The 20517-nt window shown below is 56.3% G+C and overlaps 1 protein-coding gene across 1 annotated transcript in view; it reads left to right on the forward strand.

The window, feature by feature from the left end:
- The window catches only part of COL13A1 (collagen type XIII alpha 1 chain), a 146499-nt gene that overhangs the window by 56087 nt on the left and 69895 nt on the right, over nucleotides 1-20517 (forward strand). Inside the window, exons 3-6 of the mRNA XM_042908404.1 lie at nucleotides 5633-5640; nucleotides 10515-10541; nucleotides 13563-13598; nucleotides 17737-17787. Coding sequence (XP_042764338.1) covers nucleotides 5633-5640; nucleotides 10515-10541; nucleotides 13563-13598; nucleotides 17737-17787 — 122 coding nt within the window. The remainder of the gene's footprint in view (nucleotides 1-5632; nucleotides 5641-10514; nucleotides 10542-13562; nucleotides 13599-17736; nucleotides 17788-20517) is intronic.

Genomic DNA, 20517 nt, shown 5'->3' on the forward strand with positions numbered 1-20517 from the left:
CTCCCATGCCAGTTCCTGCTGATTTATAGTGGTTGTGTTGGAAAGAATTCCGAAGCCTTGTCAAGGCTCATTGGGGAAAGACTAGCTGTGATTGATTAGCAATGTCTGCAGTGAGTGCAGAAGTAAAGCATGTGGCGTGTGTGATTTTAACTGCTGCCCACTCCTCCCAGGACCTGTTACTCTCCACCAGCCCCAACTGGAAAGGTCTGTGGATGTCTTGTGGCCAAGAGATATCATGGGACAGATCTGAGCTGCACCGTGCTGGGAAATGATTAACAGATGGCTCTTGGGGCGGGGGTGGGGGGGTGGGGCTGCTTTGTAGCTTTTGCCAATTTCTGTGGTGTGAATACTCCCATAATGGCCAATTTCCAGCTGCCAGTGTGAAGTCCCTGAACAGAGTTGGAAAGAGATGCACACGGCCGGCTCTCACAAGGCCGTAGGATGAGCTGGCTTCAGCACAACCCCGTCTGAGTGGTTGTGTACTTTTTCGAAGAGACGGAAAGCCTCCTTCCTCCCCCTCAAAGCTCTGCCAGTAGTAGGCTGCTGTGGGAATAGCACTGGAGTAGGAGTCGGGATCACTTACCTGCCACCACCCACAGTCAAGTTATGTCCCCTCTGAGCCTCAGCGTCCTCATCTGTAAAATGGGAGCTGGGTTGCGGTAGAGCTCAGTGAGCATGCTCCCAGTCATAAAGTTTGACTTGTCAGACACCCTCTCGGAGCACGGCACCCGGAGCGTCTGCCCAGAAATCTGCCTTGGCCCTCTCTGTAAAGTCCGTGTTCCTGCCGCGGAGCTGTAAAAGGAGACAGCCTTGTTGTTCATTTTGATGTCAGACTCAAAGGACAGAGGCTGCCTGGAGACTCCTTCAGTTTCCCTTAACCGGCCATCACGCCCGTCACTGATGAATTTCTCGTAATGGTTTTGGAAGCTACTCGTGTTTCCCTCCTTGGCCACTCCTTGAGACAGAAGGGGCTCCATTTATTTCCCACGCGTGTACCTTCCGCAAGCTTCAGGGACCCCCCGGTCCTGTAAGGCTGCACCAAGTTGTGCTCGTGCCGCGGTGGTGCCGGGAAGATCCGTGTGCGAGGGCCAGCTCAGGCATGCGTTAGCTCTGGACCGTGAGCATAGGTCTTAAGCTCTTCCTGGGCCACAGCTTTCTCATCTGTAGAATGGGAAGAAGAAGAATAGAATCTATTTCACTGGGTTGTTGGGCGGACTGAGTGCAATAAAATACGTAAAGTTCTTTGCATAGTGCCAGGCACAGAGTAAATGCTCAATAAATGAATTATTTGTCCTAACAAGGTCTTGAGTGGAGGTAGAACAGGCCAGCCTTCAGAAGAACGGGATCCCCAAAGCTGGCAAAGCGCCAGGTTGAGGGAAGGCTGCAGGCTCGACATAGGGCCACAGGCGGGACTGTAGGCACACTGGGAGCCCCAAGGCAGGACTGGTCCCTTTAGTCTGGGACAAGGTTTCTCACCCGCAGCGGAACTGACATTCTTTGCTGTAGGAAGCTGCAGGAGACCAGAAGCAGATTGTTGTAACAATCACAAATGTCTCCAGATATGTCCAACCCCCTGGGGTGCAAAACTACCCCCGCTCAAGAAACCCTGCTCCAGCTGGCACGGCATGACCAGCAGGGGTCAGGGCCAGGACTTCAGCTGCTGGGAGCACAGCAATCCCGCAGGATCAGATCACGGCTCATAAGACGTGGGCTTATGAGCTCACCCTGTGGCTCTTGGCTTCCCCATCCAGGACCAGGACTGGACCCAGGGTCTGGGCAGGGCCAAACCCTCCGGAAAGGGGGAGGGGGCTTACCTGCCCACATGAGAAAGGTGTGGGGCTGAGGGCCGCGCTGTGCTACCCCTGATGACTTTCGTGATCACTGGCTGGAGAGCACAGGCTTCTGGGTAAGAGAGACCTGGTTCAAATCTAGGCTCTGCTGGACAGAAATTAAGCCTAACACACACACACACACACACACACACACACACACACACACCCCAGACACCGCAAGGAGACCACCTTAGGCGCCACAGCAGGCACTCAGTAAATGTTGTCGACTGATTAAATGAATGGATCCTGTGGCAAACCTCTGTCCTGAAATCCTTGTGTTCATTTTCTCTTGTCTGGAATTTTGCCAGCTTTCTAACACAGGAAACTGTTGACTTCTCAAGGGGAGGAAATGAGTGATTCATCTCCATATCACTAGAGCTTAGCCTGGGGCCTGGTGGATATTAGGTGCTTAGCTAATGAAGTTTTCCTTCCTCAAAGGGTGATGACTATGCCTTCTCTTTCTGGACAGAGCCACAGCCTGACACAGCAAATGACACATGGCAGGCAACTGTCAAATGTTTGTTGAATGAATGAATGAATGAATATACAAAAAAATGGTTGAAGAAAGGCATGACCTAGAACACTACCCCAGGATTCTTCTTAGAAGTTCATTGCTACAGGTCCATTCAAGAGGAGCATTGCTGTTTACTTGAAGTAGGTCAGCCATACCCTGGAGAGGACAGCAGTGTCCTCAGAGAGGTGGTGGGTGACAGAAATCAGGCGGGGGGAGGAGGGTCTCAGGCAGAACCTCTGCCGTGGACCTACCCTGGGAACCTCACCACAGGCTGCTGGGCTCACCCCAGGACCTTGGCACAATCTTCATAATCCTCCCTGCTGCAAAAGGCCCAGGGATGGAGTCAGGTGATTTCCCCCTCCCTCCGGCTGTGGTAGTGTGTGAGCATGGGATTTATTAGGAAGACCCCTGGCTGGGGAGTCAGGAGACCTGGGTTCTGGCCCCATCCCAATCATCTACCCACACAGTGACTGCATGGTCACTACCCTCCCTGGGCCTCTGTTTTCCCATCTGTACAATGAGGACTTGGGGTTGCCTTGGGGTTGACCCTGTCCTCTGGTGCCTGGGCCGTGGAACAGGTCAGTCGGCATCGGTGTTACTGAGGAATGGCCAAGGGGCCACCTGGGAGGCCCATCTATAACCGCAAGGCACTGCTGGATCTCGCAAAGCCGTAGGCTCCCAAGCCACCTTCTGACTGCTGGGCACCGAATGGAGCACTCTGAAATCCAGTGCTGGCGGGGGCAGGGCCGCAGTGAGGTTTTCCAAGGGCCTGAAGAGTTCAGGGGAAACACTTAAGGATCGTCACTGACCGGAGAAACGTGTCATTTTTATATAACTCCCCTAACCTCTTTCCCTTCCTAAGGTACAGAATCGAGTGACAAACCTGGGTTCTTCCCATTCCTGAAGCCTCGGGTGGGGGAGTGGTGGCCTGGAAGAGATTGACCCAGCCAGCTTCCCTTGCATAAGAAAAAGGAGCCCAAAACAGAGAGATGGGAGGATCTAAAGAGGGGAGCCAGAGGCTGAAAAGCTGGGCATGCGGCTGAGGGAGAGGTGTGGAGAGGGGCACTGTAGTGAAGGGCCTGGGTGGAGTAGCTCTGACTTGCTGTGACTCAGTTTCTTTATCTGCCAAGTGGGGGTAATAGAACCTTCACCATAATGGGGAACACTTAGAACTGTGCCTGGCACCGAGGGAGGACCATGGAGGCGTGTGCCGTGATGATGGCGGTGAGGATGATATAAAAACTCCTGGGGCGCCTGGGTGGCTCAGTCGGTTGAGCGTCCGGCTTCTGCTCAGGTCACGATCTCACGGTTTGTGAGTTCGAGCCCCGCGTCGGGCTCAGTGCTGACAGCTCAGAGTCTGGAGCCTGCTTCGAATTCCTCTCTCTCTGCTCCTCCCCGCTTGTGCTCTGTCTCTCTCTCTCCTTCAAAAATAAATAAAAACACTAAAAGAATAAATAAATAAATAAATAAACTCCTGAAATCTTTTCTTTCTTAATTTTTTTTAATGTTTGCTTATTTGGGGGAGAGAGAGAGACACACACACAGAGTGCGAGCAGGGGTGGGGCAGAGAGAGGGAGACACAGAATCCAAAGCAGGCTCCACGTGCTGAGCTGTCAGCACAGGGCCCGACGCGGGGCTCAGACTCACAAACCATGAGATCATGACCTGAGCCAAAGTCAGACACTTAACTGACTGAGCCACCCAGGCGCCCCCAAAACTCACGGAATCTTTAATAGAATTTCTATCGCTCCGGGGTGGACCCAACAAATGGCTCTCCCGGGAGCTGGCTGAGTGCCAGCCTCATCGGGCCCGCCTCATGGGGCATACACATGCAGCAGAAAGCCTGCTAGCAGCGGGCTGGGCCTTCGCCAGAGCCTGCAGCGCTGGGAGCTGGGGCCCTGTCAGGCCCGGAGGATGCAGGGCATCTGCCCTCCATGTGGCTAAACCGTCCCCAAATTGCCGTGTACTGAACTTTGTCACCAGCCTGCTTCTCATGAGAATGCTTCCCCCAGCCGGGAGGCACGGACTTTCCAGCTGGGCTGGCCCCTCTGGCAAACTGCACTCAGGGGATATTTTCAGATTCTGGGTGACATTCCCCTGCCCCTCTGCCTAATAGGTCCCAGACGCTCCCCTCCTCCCTCAACCTCCCTCCCTCTCGCTGTTCTCAACCACCCCGGCCTGCCTTGGGCCTCTCCGCCCAGTCACTACTCCTCTTGACTTATTATTTTCCTAATTTAAAACATTTTGTTCCCCCTTAACGGGATGGCTTGACAGGGGCCAGCATGAAAGAGGCTGTTTTCTCCTGGCCGGACGGAGAGGCAGGCAGATGAAGGCAGAGAGAAGGAAGCCGGCTTTGGGAATGTGAGGAGCAAGGGGAAACTTAAGGAGTCTTTCTTGGCCGAGCATAAAAGACGCAACAGAGTAGCAGCTGTGTTAACGTGGCCAGGTCGCTAGGGGCCCGGCGGACACACCAGGCCCAGCTGCGGATCCCACTGGCCCTGGGGGTCTCATGACTCATGTTCCGCAGACATGTTTTTAGCTCCCTAACTTGCTGCTGCCTCTTCCCCACCTTTCCTCCGCACCCATCCTGCCCCCTCTGTGAATTTGCAATTCTTGGCTGGCATGGGCTATTGCTAAGGCGGGGGGAGGGGGGCGGACAGGAGAAGGAGACAAGAGATAAGTGCAGAGGGAGGGAGACCCCTGGGCACAGGAGGGCGGGGAGGAGGAGGGAGCGGGCAGCAGACCCAGGAGGGTAGAAACGCCTGACTCACCCGCTTAACAGAAACCAGGCCAGAGGGACATCAGGCAGGGAACCTAGCGGCGAGAAATGTCGTTCGCCCCTGCTGCTTCCTGCTTGTTTTCCCTTGCATTTCATGGGAGCATGGAGAGGACAAGGAGCCTGCTAATAACCATCACCTCCTGAGGTTCTGTCGCACAGCTGGCCTTTGGCCGTGTTGCCTTGGTGCCCACGGCCCTGTGTCCTGGAAAGCAGCCGCGTACCCAGGTTGGGGCGGGAAGCGAGAGGGGACTATTCTCGGGAAGTTAGGGCCCCAGCCGGGCTGCGCCTGGGGCCCAGACCTCTGGATTTCTCATCCAATAATGCAAATATGGAGATGAAATAAAGGGGGAAGAGATTATATCGGTGAAAGTGGGCCAGGAAAATACAAACTCCAAAGACCAGATGGAATCCCCTCGGCCGAAGAATTTTTGGATGCTGCTTCTAAGGCAGCTCTGCCTGTCCTTCCAGCAGTGACACTGACCCTGGCCTTTTCTCTGTCTCTTTCAGGACCTCCTGTAAGTAACTCCAGCCGCGGCCCGGTCTTGCACATCTGAAAGGCCCTGCTCCCTGCTGGTAACCGGGCCCCGGGTGGGGGAACTGACAGCCGGCCCCACTCTCTTCCAGGGGCGCCCCTGGGCCTTCCTCTGCAGAAGCCTGCGGGGTCCCTCCAGAATGTTGACACAGGGAAGGAGGCCGCCATTTTGCTTTCCAACCACTTCTGCACCTCTCAGGGCGAGACAATGGCGGCTCCGGGGGCAAAGTAGGTCCCAATTTCAATCTGAAAGGCTGGCTTGCCCCATTGTCAGCCCAGCTCCTTTGTCCCCAGAAGAAGCAACTGGACTCAAAGAAGCTCCGGGTATTAGCAAGAAGAGATAATCTCTTCTCAGTTCTGGTCCTTGAAAGGTCTCCTGGCCTTTCGGTAAACAGGCCAGCGCGTGGCTCTGAGCGTGGACTTCTCCTGAGGACGTGCTGTCCACGCTGCTGTGTGGCAGCTCCATTCTGGCCCACTTACCTTGGGCAGGTGGTCGTGGCTTTTGGTGGTGGTGTTTTGATGTAGGGGATCAATTTCAGTGGGCTGGGTTGGGAGACAATACCAGTTCCAGCTTGTCAGGCTTCTTCCCCTGGCGTCGCCCTAAGGCCCAGGGCGGGGCAAGGGAGCCCAGTCATTTCCAGAGAACCTGAGAAGAGCCCAGAGAGACTGGCTCCCCGAAGTAATGGATCCAGAGAATAGGAGCACGTCTGCTTTGAGGGCAGCATCTGATACCTGGACAAAAGGCCCAGAGGTTGCCGGGGGAGCTGGGGATTGGAGTGGAAAGGGCGGAGCCCTCACATCAGATCTTTGTCAAGGTTCCCGAAAGCTGCTCTATGCTCACCCTTCCTCAGAGCAGCCACTGCCACACCGGTTTCCCTCTCGGTCTGTCCTGCGAGAGCGGCCGGCCCGATTTGCCGTAAGACCATTATTTGCTATTCCGTCGGGTCCCGAAAGGCACATTGAACCCGCGCTGACGGCCCTGCCCAGCTCTCTGACTGCCGGGTTACAGAGGGAGGAAAATCGTGTCAGTCTCTGAAAGCAGGGGGATGATTTATCGTGGCATGTTTTAGATGTCAGATCTCAATTCCTGTCATCAATCTTCCAAAATAAACTCCACCGTAGGAAACTTCAACAGACCACCTGCTGGAAATGGGCTGCTTTCCCCCCTCTTCTTTTTGCCAAAGCCAAAAAGAGTCCTCACTTCCCCCACTCCTCGGGCCTCCCCCCCACACCCGGCCCCACGGCTGGGCTGACCTGCCAGCGGCAGCTCTGGGTCCCTGCCCTCACCAGAAATGCCGCTTTCTGAGAGCCCCTGCCGGCCTCGCCCCCAGACCGTTCCCAGCCAGAGCAGGTGCTCCCACCCCCGGGGGGTCTGCACAGCGTCTGTGTGTGTCTTACACCTTCACTCAACTCTGGTTGAAACCACAAGGAGGAAATGGGAAGCTGGCCAGGGTGGGAATCGCCTCCTAGCCCTGTTCTATCTGCTTCCTGCAGGGGAAGAATCCTGTTGAGGAAGTCAAGAGATAGGGAGATAGATGGCAGCTGGTCACAAACCTGTCCCCACCCTCTGAGTGTCTCTTTGGAACCCCTCCTGGGGTCGCTCTGGACTCCAGTTGGAAGACCCAGGCTCCTGTGGGCACGGGATGGCCAGTGCCCGGAGAACACAACCACGGAGGATGGATTTAAGTAGCAGCAGGAGTCACTTAATTGGTAGAAACCTTGTAGTTACCGCTACTCCACTCCTTGTGTCCATGGCAGACATTGCTAATCAATCAGGAGGCTTCTTAGCGTAATGCTTGACTCGGTCACTACCAATCCACTGGAGTCTGCACTCAAGCTGACACCTGCTGGCCATGCCTGCTGTGGATTTCAGAGAGAACTTCTTAATGGAGGCTGTGAGATCAAAACAGATGACAGAGGGAAGTAGGGAGGTGTCTTTCTCCAGAGAAATACAGGGACATATGTGATGGCCAGCTGCTACCCTGACTGAAGGTGATCCTTGCTGAAATACTAGCTAACACTTAGTACACGTTTGTAAGGAGGCAGCCTAATATAGTGATTACAAGCATGGACTGTGGCACCAGACTGCCTGGGTCCAAATCCTGGCTCTTCTATTGTGTAACCTCGGGCAAGCTGCTTTACCTCTCTGTGCATTGCTTTCCCCATCTGTAAAATGGGGATAGTAATAGTATGTGACTCTTCTAGGAATTGTGAGGAATATATATGTAATTGTACGTGCGTGCGTGTGTGTGTGTGTGTGTGTGTGTGTATGTGTGTGTGTATTTTCTTCCAGTTAGAATATATTAACGCATCTAAATCCTTGGTGATCCACAAAGATTCCAATAAGCTGTTACTTTTAAGGGGGAAATGATTATTCTGTGAGCTTTCATTAATTTATTTACTATTTCACACATTTCCACCCACCTTATTCTGAAAACTATTTCAGGGTGATTTAGAAACTAGACACAGAAATAGTGGAGGAGGGTGGAGAGCAGAGGCAGGAAAGCAAAAGGATCCAGAGCTGATGCCACCACAATACCCTGGGCAGGACGAGCCGCTGACTTGGCTTCGGGCTTCCTGGTGCTCAGAGCAAAGAGGAAAGCAGGGTTGTTGAAGGCACACGAGTGAAACACAGCTTTTCCTGGTACTGAGACCCAAGAGAAGTCCCTTCCGTGTGCAAACGAGGTAGGAGGAGTAGGTAGTTGGGACACAGGAGCGGTAGGTAAAAGTGGTAGGTCCCTTCTGTCCCTGTTTGGGGTAGATCGTGAGGTTGGAAACCGTCGGCCTGGTCCCTCCCCTGGGGTGTGAGGCGGCGACTGCCCAGCTTCTTGTGACATCAGGCCCAGGCAGTGCGGAAGTGACAGGAAGAGGGTATGGGTTCAAGGCTAAAAGCCCTGGGGTGAGGAGGACATTTGGCGGCTGAGCTGTGTTTGTGGGGGGCCCGGGAAAGAAGGAGGCTGAGTTCCCAGGTTTGGAGCATCGCCCGCAGGTTCATTCATCCACCAAGAACTCGGCACTCCTCGAGGCACTAGAGACACATCCGTGAACAAAACAGAAAAATCCCAGCCTCGGGAGCTTATGTTTTAGTGCCGTGGGGGCAAAATCAAGTGCAGTGAACACATGGGGACAGGCCCTGCGCCCGTGCATGCCGTTACCCAGCATTCCCCAGGGACTCCCTGACTGGGCCCCACCTTGGTTCTCTAGGAGGGAGTCACTGCCCCACCGCCTCCGGGATGTCCTCAGGAGCAAGGGCCGGAGCAGGTGACTTACTCCCAGTGCTGCCTGGGTTTGTCCGAGCCCTGCAGCAGAAGGATTCATCTTCCAGTGAGCACCCTGAGACCCACCCCTGGTCATGCTTTGGGTTTTGCGCGAAGAGCAGGATGTCTAGAAGGAGAGAACCCACATCTGGTAGCTAAGTCTCGGCAGGGAGAAACCGAAGCCAGCTCCACGTACCTCCTGCCCATGCTCTTCTCTAATTGTCGTAATCGCCAGCATTTATTTAGCACTGTTGTGTGCCAGCCCCTGTGCTATACATACATTATCTCATTTAATCCTAAGAAGTAGCTATAATTGTTCTCCCATTTACAAGATGAGGAAACTGAGATCCAGGGAGGCCCGGCAGCTCGCTTATGGCACCGACCGCGACGTGGCAGAACCGGGATTTGAGCACAGACAGGCTGACTCGGGAACCCGTGTTTGTGACTCAGTCCTAGTGTCTCTGTTACCGTCTCTCCTGGACTCCGTGTCCCAGCCATGCCAGGGCCGCCTTTCAGTTCCAGAAGCCCTCTCCAGGTGTTTCCTTCCCTTTACAAGGTGCTACGTGATGCCCCGAGACAGCTCCTTGAGCAGTTTCTCTGCCACCCTCTTGTAGCAGACCCATCTGGAAGCTGAGTGCCAGAACAAAAAAGACATGATTTTCTTGGAATTTGCTTCGTTCCTGAGCTCTGCATATTGCTACTATGGCAATTATTAGCACTAATATACATGTTGTCGAATGTCTCCCGCTTTTCAGTGGGATTTCGGATCTATTACATGGAGCCTTTAGTCTATGCCCCGAATTGTGCTCGACAGGAGCCCTAGGAAAATAGGAATAAAGGGCTTGAGAAGGACACTGATGTGGTCTGTGAGGACAGGCTCCTGGAGCCACACGGGGTCCCATGTATGAGGGGGACCAGGTTCCTGCCTCATGCCCTGCCCCGGCTCATCATGGAGAGGTCTGATGCTGGTTGGAGGCATCAGAGGAAGGAAGTCCTGCCTCCTCCGCCATCCCAACAGAGGGGAAGAGGCCCCCCGGGGTGCCGCCCCCTCTCCCACCCCCTCGCTCCCTGGTCATGCTCCCTGGAGCCAGAAGATGCATCTCCTGGTGGACCTGCTTCGTCAGAGCAGGCATCTGACTTCTTCTTTGTGGTAGAATGGGGAAGAACGAGCCCCGACCCCCTCGGGCCCTTTCCCAGGCCAGAGCCGGCACGCAGGCCTGGCCGACAGCATATTGCACTGACTGAGACCAAAAGGCTCAAAGGAAGGGGATGTGGTGGTGAGGCCCACAGCCCTAATGATCCTTGAGTGATGAGAGGCAGAGACACGGGAGGTGACATTCGTGTCTTTCTTTTCCTTGCACCTACCCTGGGCCTGGAGGAGACCTCTATGAATGAGTGAATGAATGAATGAATGAATGAATACTAGAACTGAAAGGAAGCTTAGTAATCAAGGCCCTACCTTCATTTTGTTCATAAAATAACAGAGGTTCCTAGAGCACCAGTGACGTCAAGGTCACACAGCTGGCTGGGCAGGGTGGAATGCTTAGGTATTACTATCCCTTGACCTTTGTAAACCTCACTCTTTCCCGCTTTATTTCAGGGTCCCGCTGGAAGACCCGGCCTCCCAGTAAGTAGTTTGCATTTCTTCCTTCCTTTGTGTCTCTCTCGCCTGCTCTCCTCCACTAAGGGCTGGCTAGGTTGGGTGGCTGCTTTCCTCCAGGCGTATCTGGGTGAGAGGCCTCTGTCCAGTACCTCTAACCTCAAAAACTTCTCCTGGGGCCCCAAGCAGGCAGATGACAGCATGAAGGCCCTTCTAAGGCTGGACCCGACCTCTAGACTGAAGGCCCGCTAAGGGGGTGCTGGAAGGGGAGGTAGCTCACTGGCCTTCCTGGGTATCCTGCATACCAGCTTAGCTTAAGACCACTGTCTCTCCTTTGTCCTATGACCTCTGGTAAGAGTAGACTCAAAAACTTTGTTTCCCCTCCCCGCCAGTTACCATTTCTGAATGCTAGACAGGTTGTGCCAAGGAACCCTGGGGACTTTGGAATAAAAGGGGAAGAAATACTAATAGCCCTCTCTTACTGAGATCCTAACACATGCCAGGGTCTATGCTAATCACTCTTCATATATTTGATTCGGTCAACGACTCAGTGAAATGGCTATTAGTATACCCATTTTATAGCTGAGGAAACTGAGACCCAGAGAGGTAAAATACCTTGTCCAGTTGTCCAAGCTTCAGTGGAGACCTGTGGGGGGGGGGGGGGGCCCATGTTATCACACACCATTTCATACCTGTTTCCTGTAGTCTCTGCTTGACGTTTGAGAACAATCTTTGAAGTCTTCACAGACGTTGCTCTGCGCGATGTAGCCTGGGGCAAAGATGCGTTGAGTACTAGATATCATGGGGCCTCAGATGTCTGGCGAGTCAGGCAAGATGCTGGAGCCAGGCAGAGGGCCAAGGTGGGGTATGGAGGGTGAGCGAGGGCTGGCACCGGGCTGCCCTCTCTCCCTTGCGCCAGGGGCCACATCCGTTGGAGGCCAGACCCTCCTGTGCATCCCAGTTTCTCCTCTTTTAGACATGAATTATGCTGTAGCCTCTTGACTAATCCAGCAGCTTCTAGGATTCATGTCCAGCAGTGACTTTCTTTTTTTTTTTTTTTTAATTTTTTTTAACACTTTATTTATTTTTGAGACAGGGAGAGACAGAGCATGAACGGGGGGGAGGGTCAGAGAGAGAGGGAGACACAGAATCTGAAACAGGCTCCAGGCTCTGAGCTGGCAGCACAGAGCCCGACGCGGGGCTCGAACTCACGGACCGTGAGATCGTGACCTGAGCCGAAGTCAGACGCTCAACCGACTGAGCCACCCAGGCACCCCAGCAGTGACTTTCTTAATGAAATGCATGTGGGAGAGTGTTCGGCCTTGAAAATGGAAACTCTCCCAGTTAAGTGTGAGCCCCGAAGCAAAGAAGGACGGGTCAGTCGGTCCCATGAAACCCAAGGAGGGGAAAAATCAGATGACTGGGGAGAACGTGGGCAGACTTTGTTTTTTCTGACAACTTCCACCTTTAAAAAGCATTTGGGGGCAGTTCACAGAGCAGGGGCTGCTTCTTCCCAGTCTCTGGCCCTTCCATGCCTGTCCCTAACCCGAGCATTTTATGGCCAGGACTGCAAAGAACATTAGTTTTAAAAAAGAAACAAAAAGAAACCAGTATACACGTCCTGCAATATCATTCAAAAGCCCAAGAGTGAGTGGGCCGTGGGGGGTGGCACAGCCAGTGTCCAGCAGGCCCTGGTGTCCTCAGCAGGAAGGGCGGGCCACTCGTCCACGGAGGGAACCTGGGAACGACCCACGAAAAGATTTGCTGCTCCCAGCCCCTTGTCAAATGCAAACAGTGTGATGTACCAACACGCTTATAAAATTCCCTTGCCCGCGGCCATGCTGGGCTCACTAGCTGTAGACTCCGTTTATGCGACACTCACCAGGTGCCACGTCCTGGGAGAAGGCTTTCCCGGGACCCCATTTCATGGCGTCCTCCCAGCAGCCCCGTGAGAGAGAGACACGGGTGCTCAAGGAGGCTACAAAAACAGATCCAGGCTTATAACCAACACTGCTGCCCCACCACTCTTGCAAAGGGTGAAAGTTTTCCTGGAGACCCCGTTGGCCTGTGTGTGTGACAAGGACCTGACTTCAGAGCCGCATGCTGTTCTCTGTGCGTCCACACACATCTTGAGATGCTAGCTGTCCCTCAAGGCATTTTGCCTCGGTGGGGTCAGCAGATGCAGAATCACCCCAGAAATGCCCACCCCCTTCAAGGAAGCCGCAAGCCCAGCTGTCTCCTGCCTAGGCAGGAGAAGCCGGGGCAGGCACCATCTAATTGTTGGCCCCCGTTGCTTTCCGTCCTTCCGGACTCGTAGCAAACCCCAGGCCCCGCCCCAGATTTCATGATGTCTTCACACATGCAATTGCAAAAAAATATTTTCTAGCAAGAAGGAGAGGAACAAAACGTACTAAGCAGATTTCCAGAGCGAGAAGATGTAACCCCTGGCTACAAAACACAGTGGTTCCCTCTGAGCAGCTCACATCTGTGATGCAGGCACATCCCCATGGCTCACCGTCCTTCCCGTCCCTGCTGGGGGTGCGGGAAGGGCATGGAGAAGGGCTCCTTCGTAACCTTCTCAGACAGAGCGCCTGGGGAGGAGCCGGGGGACATGGGCACTGCGCCCCAGCTCTAGCACAGATAAACCACTCACCTGTCACGTGGGGCCACCACTTACCCTACTCTGGGCCTTGGAGTTGAACTGGTCAAGGATATGGCCCATCCTGGCCATAGCTGGAAGAGATTGTGACAGCAGAAGCCTAAGAGAGGAAGGGCCTTAGACCCCTTATGAAACACATAGGGAAACGGAGGCTCAGGCCAGGGACCAGACTCCTGCATTAGTGCACTTTCCACAGCACCATGCCCGATGGGGTGGCTGCTTGCCCAACAGTCCTTGGGGGCTGAATGGGCAACTTCACCCACATGACCCCTGGCCATCATCCCAGTTGCCTATGTAAAGCAGGTCTGGGGTGCACAGCTGGCCCACGGGGTCCTTTACATGCTGGCCCGGCTCCAGCCACATCTAATCTTTTCTGCCTCCTTTGTCAGGGGGACAAAGGTGCCATTGGGATTCCTGGACGTGTGGTGAGTTGGCGCATTCGTACGTGCTTGGGTGGCCATTGCTTGCTTCTTCATGCTGGCCTGTCCTCCAAACCATGGCAGTATCCCCAGCCCCAAGGAGGGGGCCAGGCCTCTGTCTCCCCCTACCCAGGTCTGCTTCAGAGAGGGACAGCAGGGAAGAAGGGAAGGAGTTTTATTCCAGTCCTTCAGACCTTGCAGTCTGACTCTCCTGAGGGCTCCCAGGGCAGAGGAAAAACCCAAGAAATTGCACCGATCAAGTTCTTGGACCATCACCCCCTGGGTGACAGGATGAGGCCCAAGCCCCTCTTGACATCAGGAGGACTCCCACCCACGCCAACCCCCACCCCCGAGGCTCCCCAGAGGCTCCACACCCCCCAGCAAGGGCAGCAGAAAATGGTGAGAAACGCGGCCCAAGATGCCCCACGGAAGCCGCTGTGGAGCTGGCTTCCCGAGGCGCCTTCCCTAGACAGAGACTAGAAGCTGGCGGGGACAGTGTCTCCAAATTCTCACAGGGAAGCTGGGAGTTAAAACGCTGAATGTTTCCTGCTGAACCCTTAGGTGAAGAAAGGGAAACAAGAATGTCCGGCAGGGAAGGTATGGAGCTGAGGAATGGGAAGGCCGGCACTAGGCCGCGGGTCCCAGCACCAGGGCCGTCCCTGCTGGCTTCTAGGGGCCAGGAAGGGCAGCCGAGGCACCGCGGGCGGCCCAATGTAGTGATGGCCACATGCTGGCCTCACCGCCACCCAACGAGTCTAGAACATACGTGCCCAAGCTACTCTCCCGGTCTACCCCCGACTCCCCACCGGCCATCAGCCCCGACGTCCACCCTGGCTCCCCCGTGCCCCCTGACTACCCCCACGCCATCCTTCCGCCACTCACATGCCTTGCCTCGTAACCTCACTCCTCACCGGCTTGGCCTTAGGCCTCGCTGTGGCCTACTTGTGCCTGGCGTGAGCTCAGAGAAAAGGCGGCCACATCACAGCTAACACCCGAGAGCGCTCACTGCGTGCTGGGCGTTGATGTGCTGAGAGCCTCACCGCATTAGCGGGCCCCACAGGCGCTGCCTGAGGCAGGCGCGATTTCCACCCCCATTTTTCAGATGAGAAAATCAAGGCTCAAATGTTGTGTCTTTCGCAAGCTCCCGCCCGGCCCTGTCCCTCTGCTTCAGTTCTCTACCTCCAAACCCTGCCCCCCGCCCCCCTCCGAGCTGTCACCGAGGCAGGGAAGGAACAGCCAGCCAGCCTTTCTCCGGAGCTCGCCGTGCGTGGGCCTGGGCCGGCACGTTCTCCACCATAGCCCTGCAAGAACCCGTTCTATTGATAAGCATGTTGAGTCTCGGTTTGCCCAGGATCGGGGAGGAGCTGGGGTTTGTACCCAAGCTGACTGTCAGATGCCACAATCCTCGCTCCTAACAGGCAGGTTTCAGGGGTCTCTACGCCGAGTGCCGCTGCCAGCCTGCAGGGGGCGACTGCAAGACGCAAAGTCCTGCCCTGCTTCTGCCCTCCTCCTTGGGCCCTTGTGGACACGTGCCCCCAGGAAGTGTCCATCCGAGCCTAGTTCTGATCCTCCGTGGTGGGGGCAGAAGGGCGGGCCCCAGGAGGTCTCCCCATTTCTTTCCACACAAGGCTATTTTCCAAGCCAGTTGGGGGCTTTCGTGCCACTTGGGCTAACTTAAATGTGACAGTGGACCCATTTGGCTGCCCAGCAGGCGTCCTAACCTGAGCCACCTGATAAGGATGGGGGGGGGGGCGGGCGGCCAGTGGGTGTGAAATGCTTGAGCTGCTCCCAGGGTTCCACAGAGCTGGCGTCACTGGCTTCCGTGGATTGGAGCTGCCTACCTGTCAGTCACTGTGGTTACAGGGACCCGTGGTGATTCCCCAGTTTCCTCTGCCTCCCGGACCCATCCCCCATCCACCCTGATGTTTATGTCCTACTGTCCGTCCTCCTCCTCCCACCGTCTTACCTGGCCAGCCCTGAGGACTCTCAGTGTGTCTAAGCTTGGCAAAACTTTGTGCTTGGTACTCGGTTGGACCTTCAAACCAACTAAACGGCTCACAGCAGTCTGCCTCCTGCCTATCCACCCCCCCTCCCCCACCTCAAGTGACCCAGGCCCTGGGGACATGGCTTCTCAGGCAGATTTTCTGACCTAGGTGGGTTTCTCTCTCTCTCTCTCTCTCTCTCTCTCTTTCTTTCTCTCTCTCTCTCTCTCTCTCTCTCTCTCTCTCTCTCACACACACACACACACACACACACACACACACTCTGAGAGGGCCTTAATTTTAAGGCCCCGGCCACTGCTTCTCTCGGTTATCCGGAACATCTGGCTGGGGCCGGGCCCGGGGGTGAGGCGGTAGCCGTCCAGGTGCTGTGCCTGTTGGACGCGGAACCTGTCACGTGTCAGCATCTGTGTTTTGTTTTGTTTCTTATTTCACAGTGATTTCTTTTGTTCGGTCGTTGTGCCGTTAACACAGATTCTTGTGTGTGTGCCTCTCTCTTATCCTTTCTTTTTTCTCTCCCCGCCTCTCTCTTCCCTACACCCTGTGTTGCATGTGGCTGCCCCAGGGAGTAAAGGGCCAACCAGGCGAGAAGGTGAGTCCTCGCTTTCCCCTCCATCCTTCCGCCCCAGTCTCTTCCCCTTGGACTTTCGGGGGTGCTTTCCGAGGCCCCCATCTCAGCCCTTCCCGTCCCCCAGCATGCAGGCCGCAGCACTCTGCTCTCACAGACTCTCCCGGCCCAGCTTCCAGGCCACTGACTCCCGGCTTAGGCCTCAGCTTCCGAGCTGAGCCGGTCTCCCTAGCCACCGAGGCTGCCTGTGGCCTCGTACTCACCCTTCCCAGAGGGAGGGGAGCACCGATCGATCGCTGTTTGGCGCAGCTGGTTCTAGTCCCTCCCCAGCCCACTCCTAGTGCCCTCACAAGTAGAAATGCTTTGTGCTGCCCCAGAGGGAGACCCCCCCGGGGTTGTAGAGTAGAGCCCCCTCGGAAGCCAGGAGCCCAAGAGACCGTCCTGGAGCATTAGCCCTGGTGGATTCTGAGAGCAGCACATCCAACCAGTTCGCTTTACAGAGAAGGAAACTGAGGCCCAGAGAAGGGCTAGGGCTTGCCCAAGGTCACACAGCAGAAAGTGACAGGGCTGGAGAGGAGTGCCGGCGTGTCTGACTCCAACGCTGGGCTTCCTAACTATTGTGCTGTGCCGTCCTCTGCCTTTCTGGCAGAGCAAAGACCCAGAAGGGGGGCCCTGGGCATCTCTTCCACCGGAAGGGGCGGTTCCTGGTGGGAAGCAGCAGCCGCCCTCCTCCCAGCAGGGCATCACCTCTCACCCCCATCTGTGTCCCACGCACCTTCACCTTTCTGTCTCCCGTCCCTGCCCCCACCACACACACGTGCGCACACACACAGGTGTAGACATCCGGTAGCCCGGTCACCCTCGGACGGCACCTGCGCTCCCCGTCCAGCAGCGGCCATCATCCCTTCTGTGTGACTCTCACAGCAGGACTAGGAGGCCCGAGGCAGCTCCCACCTGCAGGCTCAGGGCCACGGGACCCACACAGCAAGTGTGTGTCTCGTCCCCACCTCTGTCCTCAGCTGCCCCGTCCACGGGGCTGCCGGGTTCACCAGTTGCGGGATGTGTGTGCCACATGGGCGTTTGGGGGCTGCGCTGGGCTTAAAAGGCCACGGGGGCTCTGAGACTCGGGTGGGGCTGGGCAGATTGGAGGGCGCCAAGCAGGGCACGCGGGAGGCCTCTGGGGCCTGAGCGGTGTGGCTGAGCCGTGTGCCCTCCCCATCCCTATGTCACCTGTGGCTCATCCCTGCACTGAATCCCTTCTTCTCTCTTCTGCCTGGGGTCCCACCCGCTCTCTGTCCCTGGTCCCATACGCTACCGCTAACCTGTCTTCCCTCTTTATTCCTCCTGCTTCTCACTCCCTCCTGGATGCTCCACGCACCCTGTGTCTCCTCTCTTCTGATCCCCCGCCTCCCTCCACACCCTCTGTCCTCCTGGCCCCTGCCTGGGCACCCCCACCCACCCTGCTCCCCTTCCCCACCTGCCAGCTCCTTTCTTTCCCTCCTCCGTTGCCCACCTCTCCCCCCCTCCTGCCTCTGCCCCCGTCCCTCTCCCTCTCCTCTCTCTCTCTCTCCCACAGGGGGCCCCAGGAGATGCCGGCATGTCCATCATCGGTCCCCGCGGCCCCCCTGTAAGTGGTTTTTACTCTTCTTCAGGGTGGGGGGACGGGCGAGTTAATAACAAGGGCTCTGGAGGGAGAGCAAATCCTGGCTGTGCCTCTGGGCCTGGCGGCCACCGCCCATAGTACAATCAACCCAGCCAGGCCTGACTAAATATCCCTAAATTACAGCCCCTCAGGAGGGTTCACAAGGGCCACCCTTTGGCCAGGAAACCAGCAGCTGTGAGGCGGCCCTGCTGTTTACAGGCAAGGGGGAGAAAGTACTCGCTCCTCCTCAGATGGGGCGCTCCAGCTTTCCAGGGGACAGACATTGTTTCTGGCAGCTTCTGGAGCAGATCCCCAGCATCCGGATTCACTGCCCCAAGCACCCGCTCCCGGTCTTGGCAGAGGCTCAACTTACCACTCGTCCTCAAAGGCTCCCTGCCGGGCAGACTGCCGGGTCCTACTTCTTGGTAGCCTCTGCCCCTTCGCAGGGGCTTGGAAAAATCAGAGGCTTCCCCTCAGATGCTTCCTCAGGGACCAAAAGTGGACATGGGTGATGATGTGGGAAGATATTGGGACTGCGGGAAGGAGGGCCCAAACCACAGAGCCTCAGCAAATCACCAAATGTCAGGGTAGAATGGACCTCAGCGAAGGTCTAACACAGCCTCCTCAGAAGGGGAAACTGAGGCCCAGAGAGGGACCAGGATTAGGGAGGCCCAGAGGCTGGGGCAGGATTAGAACCCAAGACCCTTGGCACATAGACCAGGCCACCATCCCCACGCCCTGCCGTGCACTTTTCCTGCCCCGCCCTGTGCAGTGAGAAGCCGAGGGGAGCAGAGGGCTAGCCTCGGGGAGTCCGAGGCTAGCCCCATGGATGGGTGGGGTCCAGCCTGCCTATGCCCCTGCCCTCGCCGGAGGGAGCCAGTGGCAACTAGGAGTCTCTCCTACCCACAGTCTAGGGAGAAGGGTCAGAGAACACATTGCTAAGTTATGTCCAAGGGGAGGGCTGTGTTGAGAGCTGGGAGCTGAGAGGGGGGGCCATTCAGGGCCGCTTGGAAGCGGGAGCAAGTCAGAGGGAGCCCAGAGGACGGAGCTGGCGATCGGGGGTCAGGTACTCGGGGGTCTACGCTGGAGACAGAGTCGGAGGGGTCTTGGGCTGCACAGACATGGCCTCACAGGCAAGACTTTTTCTGGCTCAGACCACAGCGATGGTGTTAAGGGCTCACACTTGGCCCTTAACTTGTGGCAGGCGGTATTCTAAGACCTTTCCGCACAGTGTCTCGTCGAATCCTCACGAGAACCTCACAGGTAGGGGCTATTAACACCTCCATCTCAAAGGTGAGAAAAGCCAGGCTGGCACGGAGAGGCAGTGTGACTTGTCCAGGACCGTTCGCTAGGAACGCTCGGTCACTCAGGCCGGGCTGCGCGGCTTCGAGTCCGCACTCTGCACCCCCGCTGCCATAGCAGACCCCCAGGCCGCGGGGTCACCGACATCCGGGCTTCTGGGCTCACGTGGCCGCGGCACCGTTGGGCTACGAGCTTCTGTGTGTCTCAGAGGAGCCCCCGCAGGGACGCCCTGAGCCCGCTTGCTCCTGGCGAAGGTGGTGCTCAGCCAGGGGGCCACTAGAACATGAGAAGCTCACAGAGAAATCTCTGCCTGCCTCGTAGTCTGACCACAGATTCCGTCGTGTCTGTCATGCCGGCCCTCCAACACCTCTCTGGCGATACCATGCCAACGGGCTCTCTAGAAGTCGTTGACGAGGCCCTACTTTGGAGAACAGACCCCGGGGGTGGTAGTCTGCCCCAGCTCCCCTGGCTTCTGGCCCAGCCGTGCCTAGGCCTCGTCAGGAACCACACCCCCTGCACTGCATTTGACTCCAGTGGTGAAAAGGACCCTCTATTCAGGTAGCAGTGATGACTTCTGTCTCCTGGGCACCTGTCCTGGGCACCTGTCTTATCCTAGCTCCTATGCTGAAAGCCCCCCTCTGCCCAGGCCTCTACCAGTCCTCCCCAACAAAGCTGGGAGGCAGGCCCGTCCGCCCGTTTCACAGAGGAGGAAACTGAGGGTTTCATAACCCACCTGAGGTCCCTCGGCTGGTCGGTGCTAGAGCGTGGCCTGGGCCAGGGAAATTTTAAAATGTTTAAAAGGGAGATTTTCCTTAAGGAGAAGAACAAGTTCTCCCTGTGGGTGCAGTGCTGGTGGTGGGAGAGGCTTTATGGTACCTGGAGGCTTGACCAAGCCCGGCCTCCTTCTACTTTGGTCTGTGGGGGTGACCATCACCCAGATGACGGTGGTCTCCCCTGATGGGTCCTCACTAGAGACCGGGGAAACCACCTCAGCGCCACCCGGAAGCCACCCAGGTCTGGTGAGAGCAGGGGACAGGGGAAGACAAAGGGGATGTTTGTCATTCAGGGGTAGAGGTTAGGCGAGCAAACCCTCTGTGGCCAAGGATTATGGGGCACACGTGGCTTTCCGCACAGCCAGAAAGGACTCAGAATAAATGCTCCTAACAAGAACCAGCCTTGCCACTCTCAGGGACCACCTGCCTCTTCTTTTGATCTCTTCCTAAATAGTCCGAGCAAAGGGGGAACCATCCAGACACTTGGGAAAGGGATGGTTCCCATTCCAGTGAGGCAAGATGCTGGAGTGGCCGCCCCATTAAACTGAGGGGGAGGCCGGGACATTGGCTGGCCCGGCAGACCCTGGTCAAGTCATCTGCCAGGCTAGGAAACACACCCCATCTCAAGGGGAGCTCTCTC

This window comes from Panthera leo, chromosome D2, assembly GCF_018350215.1.
Source record: "Panthera leo isolate Ple1 chromosome D2, P.leo_Ple1_pat1.1, whole genome shotgun sequence".
In the NCBI taxonomy this organism is placed as follows: Eukaryota; Metazoa; Chordata; class Mammalia; order Carnivora; family Felidae; genus Panthera; species Panthera leo.